Source organism: Emys orbicularis, chromosome 24, assembly GCF_028017835.1.
Source record: "Emys orbicularis isolate rEmyOrb1 chromosome 24, rEmyOrb1.hap1, whole genome shotgun sequence".
Classification (NCBI taxonomy): Eukaryota; Metazoa; Chordata; order Testudines; family Emydidae; genus Emys; species Emys orbicularis.
This window is the reverse complement of record NC_088706.1, coordinates 6,116,158-6,127,578: the sequence shown is the minus strand read 5'-3', so window position 1 is coordinate 6,127,578 and position 11,421 is coordinate 6,116,158. Positions and strand designations below refer to the sequence as shown.

Below are 11,421 nucleotides of genomic sequence, written 5' to 3'. Positions count from 1 at the left end.
AGTGGGCGGGGCCAGAAGGGGTGTAGGCGGAGATATGGGCGAGGGGGCGGGGCGGAGGGTGGGGCTAGCGGCTGTGAGGGCGTGGCGTGGCGTGTGGCGGCCCGGAGGGGGAGGGGCCGAGCCCTCAGCTGACCGGCCGCCATTTTGTCAGGCGCTCGGCTGAGCGGAGCCCGGAGCAAAGAGATTCCAGCCGCCGGGGCCGCCGCTGCCTCCTGCGTCCCCGGGGCGCGCGCGCCGCCCGGCCCCGAGCGGGATGTGAGCGGCCTGGCCCGCCTCGCCCGGACACACACGGCAGCGGCCCGGCCCGGCCCCTCAGCTCGAGCGCAGGCCCCGCCGGCCCGGCCCCGCCGCCGCGATGGCGCTGAAGATGGTGAAGGGCAGCATCGACCGCATGTTCGACAAGAACCTGCAGGACCTGGTGCGGGGCATCCGCAACCACAAGGAGGACGAGGTGGGCCGGGGCTCGGCGGAGGGCGGGCTGGGGCCGGGGAAGTGGGGCTGAGGGGGGAGGGGAGCAGGGCGCGGGGTCTGGGCTGGGAGGGGCAGGGCGGGGGTGGGGGGTCCTGGGGCGGCTGAGCAGGGCAGAGTAGGACCTGGTGAGTTATGAGGAGGGGAGTGGGCCGGGGGGTAAATCCCCGCTGCAGGATCCGGTGGGGGGGGGTAGAGTGGGAGGGGAGTCTGAACCACAGCCCCCCACCCCACAGCGAGCCGAGGAGGGCTTGAGGTTGCTTCCTCAGAAGAGCTAACCCCGGGCCTTTCCCATCTAGGCTCCTGGGGGGAAGGGGTGGCAGCCCCTCTTCCTTCACTCGGTAGGGTTTTGGGGGCGGGTGGCAGCTGCCTTCCTCCTCCTCTCTCTTCACCTGGGGCTGCCCCCCCTCAGTAGGGTTTGGGGGAGGGTGATGACTGTCTCTCCCATTCAAGCCAGGGCTGCCCACAAGAGAATACAAATCTAGTGGGAAACGCTGGACTTGTCTCCTGTGTGTGGTTCTGGAGGGGGTGACTCACATCTGCTGCCTCTCTCTGGGCTGTGCGAGTCTGAGTCTCTTTCTCACACACACCATCAAAATAAAAGGTGTTTCTTTTCTGCTGAAAAGGGGATGTTGTCAAGGGGGAAAAGGGCAAGTAGAAATGAAAATGAGGAAGAAGAGTCTTGTGCGGGGTCGCCTAAAAGGGAGAGCCAATTCAGGGAAGCTGCCAGAAGCAGTGGGGAAAGATTTGGCAGGTGGGAAATCTTTGTTCTTGGTTCAGTATTTGGTTATAGTATCAGAGGGGTAGCCGTGTTAGTCTGAATCTGTAAAAAGCAACAGAGGGTCCTGTGGCACCTTTAAGACTAACAGAAGTATTGGGAGCATAAGCTTTCGTGGGTAAGAACCTCACTTCTTCAGATGCAAGTAATGGAAATCTCCAGAGGCAGGTATAATCTCCAGAGGCAGCACCTCCAAGGGGCTTCACTCTCTACATTTGTCCTACAAATTCTCTAACCTCATTCTTCAATGTGATTTGTAATGTAAAGAAATTCCTGTCTGCTGCCTTCAAGAGATAAGTGACTATTTTCTAAGGTGCGATTGGAGTATAAGAAAAGTGAGTTCAAGTGTAATTAAGCTTTTTAGTTAAAATAATTTCATTTAGCTTCTGTCTAAAACACATTTCCATAGATGCCATAATTCATTCATTTAAGGTAGAAAGCACTTGGATGTCACCACCTGATATAGTCTTCTATATTATTTATGAGTTAGATCAGGAAACTGATGGAAAGTAAATAATTACTCATCAAGAACTAGTTTATCTGAGAAATGAGAATTCTTTTATCAATTGTTGTCATGTGGTATACGTTAATCAGGAAGTTCTTGGAGGCTTGGCACAAGCAAACTCGGTGTTGGAAACTTTTATGTGTACAACTTCCATAATTATCTTTTTGGCAGAAAATTAGTAACTTGGTGTGGAGTTTAGTATGATAGTACTGGGACAAGCTAGTAGATAGCATATCACAACTTCAAAATACAGTAAAGAGCAAAATAATATTGACCATGGAAGGGATTAAGAAACAAATGTAGATTTTGTTGCTAGAACAAATAGATTGTAAAATTCATTTGTGTTGTATGTTCTTTATCACTGCTGATCTCAGGATAAAATGCAATAGTGTTTCCAATAGACATTAACTTTCAGATAGCTTTAGATTTGGATATTTCACACTGATGCTCCACAGTACAAGGTAGTATTTACTAGAGCCACATACCACGAAAAACTACTGAATCTTTCAATTTCATAATGTAGTTTAAATACTGTTTGGTATTGCTTTGGTGGCATAGGAAGATGTAGTTGCTATCAAGGACTCAGTGTTCTGCGCACAAAAAATAGCACCTAGCAGCTTCTAGTATTTAATGAAAGAGCCAGCTTTTGTTAGATCATATCATAAATTATTTACAAGTGTTTATGTGACTGTTTATTGTGGCGATGGTGATATGTATATTAACCTTTTATCCATGCTTGTGTAGTTCATGCTTTGAGCTATTATTATTCCACTCAAAACTTAGTTCGATAAACACTTGATGAATAACTCTGTGGAGATTACAATTAGAAATTTCCTAGAGGACAGCTAGGCCTACTAAGATACTGAGCACCATATTATTTGGCAGTAGATCTCTGCAAATATCAGTGCCTTTATGATCTTCATGCAGGCCCTAGGCCTTACTTTGTGACTCCCATCATCTTTGTCAAGGAGAACTGAATACTGTATATTATTTCCAGTTCTAGAATAAGTACTTGACAAGTAAGTCCTTTTGTAGGGATCTAGAGAGTCAAAGAATGAATAGTGTAACTCTTCACCATTTAAAACTAGATAGAATAACTTCCTTTCTAGATCTTCACACATGCAGTAGGATAAGAACTGATCAAGTTTCAGCAACAATATGTACAGATCATTGAGCAATTTAAATGCATATTTCCTACTGGTACTGTTATTTCTCTAAAGATTCTCCACAATATACAGTCCCTCTGGAGGGAGACCATCAAAGATGCTACTTACTCACTGAAAGAAGTTGCTGTTAAACAATGTAAGGTATTTTTTCTTTCTTCCTTCCCCTGCCTCATTTCATTGCAGAGCAGTTTAAACACATGCTAGTTTTGAGTGAGGTACTGGGAACTGAACCAGAGCTTCCCAAATGGTGATGGAAAGCACTATATTTTTCCAGTGTTCGAGTACCAATCCGTAATAATCAAAATAGTACTTTAGGAATAGCAGTAAAAACTCTTCTGTACTTCTCCATTGATTCCATTGTTCATAGGGTTTAGGAAGTGCCATTGAGACACTGACAAGTCTGGATGTACATCTTCAGATTGCCTTGAGACAAGACTATCTAAAAGTCAACTAAAGGGTTTGGCCTGTCCAAAAGAGCAGATATTTACTAACACAGACTTGTCAACAAATATTGACACACACTTTATGCTGGTGTCTATTATTGTGTTTGTTGTTGGCTAGCAATTAGCATTATAAATCATGGATGCCTGGCAGTGACTCTTAGGCCTTGTCTGCACTAGGATTTCCCTCCCTACAACTTCCCACCATTAATATCTGTAATTTGTCTCCACCATGGGTAGCAATGGTGGAAGCATTACTATATACAAAGTTTGCTGGTGACTGCAGCATCTTTAGCATTGCATTGGCTAGACCTGCTTAGAGTCTCTTCTATGCTAGAGCTCTTACTGTTGCTGCTTCTGCTGGAGCTGAACTAGTGGGATATGCTAGGAAAAAAACGAGTGTAGACACCCAGTGAAAGCAAATATTAAAATGGAAAAACAGATGTTTCTTGCCGTTTGTCTTCACGCAGGGTTTTGTAATGTCATAATGGTTTTACTAATCAAAATGAATGGACCAGTTAAACTTTCCTTACTGGGTTGCTGGCAGACATAAGCATCTGTTGGACAAAGCATCCTGGAAGTGGTGACCCCATGGCCCTTGCTTTGTGTGCATGAAGAGGTTTCTTTCTCTGGGATTTTCGAAAGAGGCTAAGAGTTAGGCACCCAGCTCCTATTTAACTTCAGTGGGAGTTTGGCATGTAAATCAGTTAATCTCCTTTGAAAATCCCATTTCTAATGACAAAACCCCTGTCCATATTGGGAGCAGGACTGTACCAGTGACAACCATATTTGAAAACAGTTGTTCAGTAGTGATCTGGGGAAAAAGTGGCTGTAGCAAGCATGGTTTCAGTGTCCATTGTGGAAAAGTTTTTTAATAAAAATAAATAATGCTTTATTCTATTCCCCTTAGCAAGGCTGGAGTCTTATAAGTCCTTTCTCTTTTAGTTTCATGGCTTTCTATACAGTACTTTGACGCAGGCTTAATTTATCTAATTCTGGTTTCACTTATTTTATTTTAACTGTAGTAACATAAATGCATAAATTAGGGGAATTGAAAAATGTATTGGAAAAGTGTAAAAGCATTTCTTCCCACTGGCTGTGCTGCTGAGTAGACTTCCTCATTGATATGAGCAGGAAGATAGAATCATAGAATGTCAGGGTTGGAAGGGACCTCAGGAGGTCATCTAGTCCAACACAGGACCAATCCCCAGACAAATTTTTGCCCCAGATCCCTAAATGGCCCCCTCAAGGATTGAACTCACAACTCTGGGTTTAGCAGGCCAATGCTCAAACCACTGAGCTATCCCTATACTATAAAAGTACTACTGTTATAACGTTGCTTATTGATTAATAGCTTTTGAAGGTGAGATTCCCTCTGTTTTCATTTTGCAGCATTAACTTTTTTGTTTGGCATTTACATTATATTTTAATCTAATTTCTGCCAAAATAAAACGTGTGTAATATCCGCCTATTACCAGCCAGCTGCTGCCTAACCCTTGAATCATTTTTAAATTTTTAATATATGTAAAAACTTTTACTTTACCTTACATTTGTAGTGGAACATCCTGGGTCTGGTACACTTTGGCCTGTTTCCATGATTCCATCTGTGGGAAGAAGGTATAATGGAGGTTAAATAAAAATGTCTGAGATTGAATGAAAAACGTTGTCCTGGCTTTTATCTGTGGGTTCAGTTACACTTTATGAAGCATGTTTCTTTCTTGGCTAACTTTTATTTTGTTTCAGAGTAGCAGCCGTGTTAGTCTGTATCCGCAAAAAGAACAGGAGTACTTGTGGCACCTTAGAGACTAACAAATTTATTAGAGCATAAGCTTTCGTGGGCTACAGCCCACTTCTTCGGATGCATATAGAATGGAACATATATTGAGGAGATATATTATATATACACACATACAGAAAGCATGAACAGGTGGGAGTTGTCTTACCAACTCTGAGAGGCCAATTAAGTAAGTGAAAAAAATCGTTTGAAGTGATAATCAAGATAGCCCAGTACAGACAGTTTGATAAGAAGTGTGAGAATACTTACAAGGGGAGATAGATTCAATGTTTGTAATGGCTCAGCCATTCCCAGTCTTTATTCAATCCTATATTGATTGTATCTAGTTTGCATATCAATTCCAGCTCAGCAGTCTCTCGTTGGAGTCTGTTTTTGAAGTTTTTCTGTTGTAAGATAGCCACCCGCAGGTCTGTCATTGAATGACCAGACAGGTTAAAGTGTTCTCCCACTGGTGTTTGAGTATTATGATTCCTGATGTCAGATTTGTGTCCATTAATTCTTTTGCGTAGAGACTGTCCGGTTTGGCCAATGTACATGGCAGAGGGGCATTGCTGGCACATGATGGCATATATCACATTGGTAGATGTGCAGGTGAATGAGCCGCTGATGTGATTAGGTCCTATGATGATGTCACTTGAATAGATATGTGGATAGAGTTGGCATCGGGCTTTGTTACAAGGATAGGTTCCTGGGTCAGTGTTTTTGTTCAGTGATGTGTGGTTGCTGGTGAGTATTTGCTTTAGGTTGGGAGCTTGTCTGTAAGCGAGGACAGGTCTGTCTCGCAAGATCTGTGAGAGTGATCATTTTGTGTTGATACTTGTCTTCTGGGGAACAGTGGATTACATTAAAATCAGCATGCAGCAATTCCACCAAGCAACACTTTTCTCTTCAAGATTGTGCAATGTTTTCTGGTTGAAATAAACCTTATAAGCTTCCATCTTTCCAGCTCTTAAATATGACAGCTCCCCACTCCTCTGCAAGAGCTGACATTTGCCATCGTAAGTGCAATTTAATTAAACCAGTAGCTCAATTCCATTAGTAAACACCATAAGAATGGCCATATTGGGTCAGACCAATAATGCCAATGCCAGGTGCTTCAGAGGGAATGAACAGAACAGGTAATCATCAAAGGACACCATCCCAGCCCATCCTGGCAAATAGCCATTGATGGACCTATCCTCCATGAATTTATCTAGTTCTTTTTTTGAACACTGTTATGGTTTTGGCCTTCATAACAGCCTCTGGCAAGGAGTTCCACAAGTTGGCTGTGTGTTGTGTGAAGAAATACTTCCTTTTGTTTGTTTTAAACCTGCTGCCTATTCATTTCATTTGGTGACCCCTAGTCCTTGGGTTATGAGAAGGAGTAAATAATGTCGCTCACGAACCACGGTTGGCCACCCCTCACATATCATCTTTACTTTTGAGGAATCACATGCAGTGGCATGTGAATCTCTGCAGCATTTCCCTGTACCTGGATAAAATTGTAGGGAAACGCATGCATGCAAGCAGGGAAAACAAATAACAATCTGTCTCATTCTGCCATGCCATTCTTTTTCTGTCTTGTTTGTGATTCACCAGGGAAACACATCCTGCTGGCAGTGAGAGCGGTGGGCAGACGTAAAACTTAATTTTATCCTTTGTGTTAGGTGAATTTATATCATATGGAATAAGTTATCACAATAGGTGTCCATTTCTGGAGCACTTGCAGCACAGCTGACTAAAGGAAGAAGTGGGTTGCTGTGTCTGGCAAAACTTTTCAAGGAATCTGTGCACCATATGATGTGAAAGTGTATTGGATGTTTGCTCTGGGCCTTCCTAGCTGGGACTGATGTGGTTAAAGGTACATGGTTCCATACCTGAAATCTGCTTGCAGGAGGATTTTGGCACTGAAATTGTTTAGCTCTTGCATATCACTTTGCATCTTCAGTGTGTTATAAATATTGTCACCCCCATGAGAGAGCAGTATTATCTGGTACTGTGATAGATACTGTGGTGAGGGGTGCCATTATAAAAACCTGGTTAGGTGAAGCAACTGGGGCAAAATGGTAGAGAGACTTACTGAGGAGTTTTACACTCTGACCATGTGTCTTTGTAATTCAGGTACCTTAGGTTTATTGGAGTGGTCTCGTGTATTTATGGCAAAATCTGCACAAAATGTCTGAAGGATTGTCATATAACTGGTGGATAAAATTGCTCTTATGCTCTGCCTTTGATAGGACAGACTTCTTGAATGACAGGATTAGGACTTCATATTTTTTCAGTTGACAGCTTTAAGAAAAAACAGTTATATGGTAATAGGATCACTTTGGCCTTGGTTGCACTTTAGAGCTAGTCAGAAGCCATCTTTCATGTCTGAGCGTGAATTTTCATCAGTAGGCAAAACTGAGTTATGAATCCTTCACAGAATTTTTCTCTTAACATAAAAAGTATTGAAAAACACATCTTTCCATGCATAATGTAAAGTGATAAATCAACAATGAGTAATTTGAGGGGTTGTAGCTCCTGAAAGAGGCAGGGTACAAAGTTACAAAATCCTTTGCTCCCTTCCTCTTAAGATGGTTATGTAATCAGTTTCTAGGTGGAAAAACTTAAGACCTGAATTAGAATCAACCCAGTGGTCTAATGGGAGTACTCCATACTGAATGGTGGGTTTAATTGCCAGAAAGAATTAGGTGGGTTTTGGTGACCCTGCTCCCCTTCTTGGTGTGTATTTGGAGACAATGGATTTACATTTCTCAAAAGCCATCCTTCTTACTGAATAAAGACCTGTATTGACTAGTTGCAAAGTTTAATACAATTGTCTTCAGCTGGAAAAATGCCAGTCTCAATAGGGAGTTCAGAGGCATCCTAAATGATAAGCTCTTTGGGATGGGGATTGTCATTAACTGTGTTTGTGGATCTAGCACAATGGGGCCTTGGCTGCTTGGCCTCTGGGGACTACTGTATTATAAATATTACATAGTAATGGGCACAGGGTGGGGTATAAAATGAGGGAAACTGATGAATGCTAGAAATCTGACTGGAAAAATATTACTGGTAGGAAATAAGCAGTTCATCTGACATGTCTGTACCGTCCTTAAATTCACTGATACTTGATCAGTTCCTATGTGTTAAGATCTTTGAAGGAGATCATTATTCCATCTACTCTTGAATGGGCTGAGAGTTGCTGAATCCCTGCAAAAGGCAAAGGAGTTACTAGTCAAGTACTTTAACCCAGAATTGGAAATGCTACACAAAAGAGGGTTTGATAAGGACCTGCCAGTCTGCAAGAATCCTGGTCTCCACCTTAGAAGTGGAGCCAGTGTCCCTACTTAGCTCTTTTGTGGCATTGGCAAAGGGGAGGGTTCTGGCAACAATAAGAAACAAGTGACTTTTGTGTGTTTTATAATTATAAAGGGTAATGTAGAGTTTAGCCTTCACTACGTTTCTGCTTTCATTCTATGTTGAACCTTTGTTTGTGTTGTCTGAGGCACAGCTAGTACCCATAACTTGCTCTGGCCACACAATAATGATTGCTTTATTAGGGAGTAAGAAGCTTGAATCAACCAGGCTAATGGATCATTTTGCAGCTCTCTCACCTGTGTATTTAAAACAGCCTAGCAAAATCAAGAAGTGGGTTGTAGCCCACGAAAGCTTATGCTCTAATAAATTTGTTAGTCTCTAAGGTGCCACAAGTACTCCTGTTATTTTAGCAAAATCAATTTACTCATAGATTAAATAAAGGTGGTTCTTAGGCAAGCAGGTGAGGAGAGTTCTGCAAAACTTCTTGCTAGTAGCTTATTTTAAGAAGTTTGGAGAGCATGTAAGACAAATTTTGCAAGCTGAGAAGAACTTCCAGAAACTTTCAACAAAAATAAGATGTCAACTATACTGTGAATACTTAGTTCAATGGCATTTCATTAATTCATGCTTTGTAACCTCCCCATTAAAAACTAACTTCTAGACTTGTGATTTATTAAGCACAGATCTGCAGAATGCTGGTGGGGCCAGTGTGGGTGATTACTGCATTCAGGGTGCCATGTTGCCTGGTGTACACCTCCATCACTTGAAATCCCAAAGCAGGTCTACTTATGTTGCTGCTCCTGCATTCTCAACCTTCCTGCTGGTAGTGCTGCGATAGACATTGCATCCATGGCTGCTCTTAAGGAGAATCTGCACATCCAAGTTTGGGAGTAGGGTGCCTTTAGAAGGGCTGTAGACTCAGTTTTGCTCTTCAGTGATGGCTCTTCAGAGAGTTGTTTTGTATTCCCCGCGGCTTGTTGATGCAGTCACAGGAGAGATTAAAGATGGTAGCTGTCTCTGCTCTGTGTTGAGAGAGAGCCTCTGTTGCTTCTGATCTTTCCTGGCTTGGCACTTGTCCACAATCCTCATTAAGGCTCCTCCTCTTCGCTGCAGATTAGAGAAGATCTTTCATGTAGTTAGATTACTTTAGAGTAGTTAGTATAGAAATGTTCTTCAGCAGCATATTGCATTTCTGTGGCATAATGAGCAGCAGAGGAGGTATTAAACTATTTGCATGCATCAAAAAGACTGAATCATGGGACCAGTTATAAAGAAGCCTCTGTTCACTAACTTATTAAAAGCTGACAGTATTTATTTTGAAAGATGGCACTGAGGTATATTCTGAAGATAATTAAATAAATAAGTGGTACAATTAAGGAGATATTTGAACAAGGAAAAGGTACAGGAAGTATATGGTTAACAACACACTAGTGATAATTCATCCTAGTAGAAGCTGATAGTGGTATGTTCTTATGAGAAGACATGTTTAAAATGGCTGTGACATATTTAGCAATATCCTGCAATATCTTTGAGAGATCTTACTGAATTGAGCTTAAAATAGTTTGAGTCCTTTGTATTATAAATGCAAAGTTTAGGTAGTATTATGGGATTGTATGTAACTTGTATCTGGGGGAAACATGACCAATGTAAACTCTGGGAAGTGTTATGAGTTCCAAAGTACTATTTGAAACAATGTGCCAGGCAAGAATGAACTTCTGGAGCAAACAGGTGGGTTTCCTAGGAAATCTGTAGGGTGAGGTGTATGCAAATATACCCCCTTCAGTTTTATAAAGACTTAATTTTTCAAAGTTTTGTCCTAAGGAGAGGACCTTTGTCTGCTCATCTTCTGTTACATGAAGACAAAATCAAAGGCACAAACTGTATAAAGTTCAAAGTGAACAATTCATGGGGTTCTTGTTCTGTGCTAACAGCTGTTATGAACTTGCAACCACAGGAAAAAACCCTTGGTGGGATTTGGACTGATCACCTGTCAGAACCCTTGTTGGAATTGGGGGTGATCTCTGGTAAGCTTAGTATCCGTTTAGGTTCATTTATTGTTGTTAATGTTTTCTTTGTAGTGCTTTCACCTTAAGAATAAATGTGCTTGCTTAGGCTGTGTGGTGTCTTAAAACTAGGGACAATTATGCTGATTATAGCCTCTGAGGAGAAAGCAAAACAGGCCTCCTTAGGCAGTCTGACTTGCTGGGGAACTCATGAACTGTGCAGCCAGGAAAACTCCTGGTCAAGGAGGAGAGAGACATGGGTCATCAGCCAAGACGGCTGGCAGCTGAGGAGCTGGGAGCCTAGAATGTTTGCCACTGGTGGACCATGAGCGGAAAACACAGGTACAGTTGCCCTGAACTGTGAAAATGGCTATGGCAATATTTTAGAATCGCGTTAAATATATCTGTGAAAAAGGCTTCAGGAAAATGTCTAAGTGTCTCTAACCTTTGGCCAAGATGTCAATTACAGAAATAGTTCATGGAACACAGTTTAGCGCTATTATTTTACCCTTTATCACGTTTCTTTGTTTCATTACACAGACAGCGGAAGCTAATTTGTTCAGACAAGTCTTTCTTTGCATTCAGTTTTAGATACTGTTGATCTAATAGTTAAACTTAACTTTTCCATCCTGTGTGGTTTGTATTTGATAAAATGTTGTTAGGTGTAGTAAGTGGGTGTTAATATAGCTGTATAAGAAAGCTCTTCCGTTTTTGTTTTTCACAATAAACATAAGCCTGAATGAATTGAGTCACTCACTTGTTATAGCTGGCAGTGATACGTCTTCACTGTATTAAGGACTATAAGTTTGGTTTGAGCAGGTGGACAATTATCTCATCTGCTGCTTGTTCTACAGACTTGAATTGTAGAACTCAGCAAAAAAAGCATTTGTAGTGGACTTATAAAGAACAGCCACTTGACATGAGCCATTCTCCTTTTCATTATCCAGCTCAACGTTATCATTTAGAACATCAGTGGCTTAGCAT

General features: G+C 42.0%; 1 protein-coding gene across 2 annotated transcripts in view; it reads left to right on the top strand.

Annotated features, from left to right (window-relative positions):
* The first annotated feature begins 352 nt into the window (after positions 1–352).
* The window catches only part of AP3D1 (adaptor related protein complex 3 subunit delta 1), a 68,880-nt gene continuing 57,811 nt past the window's right edge, over positions 353–11,421 (top strand). Inside the window, exon 1 of one of the 2 annotated variants that reach the window (XM_065422012.1) lies at positions 353–451. In XM_065422012.1, the coding sequence (XP_065278084.1) occupies positions 356–451 (96 nt within the window). In that variant the 5' untranslated portion in view covers positions 353–355. The remainder of the gene's footprint in view (positions 452–11,421) is intronic. The other variant, XM_065422011.1, reaches the window with a different exon arrangement.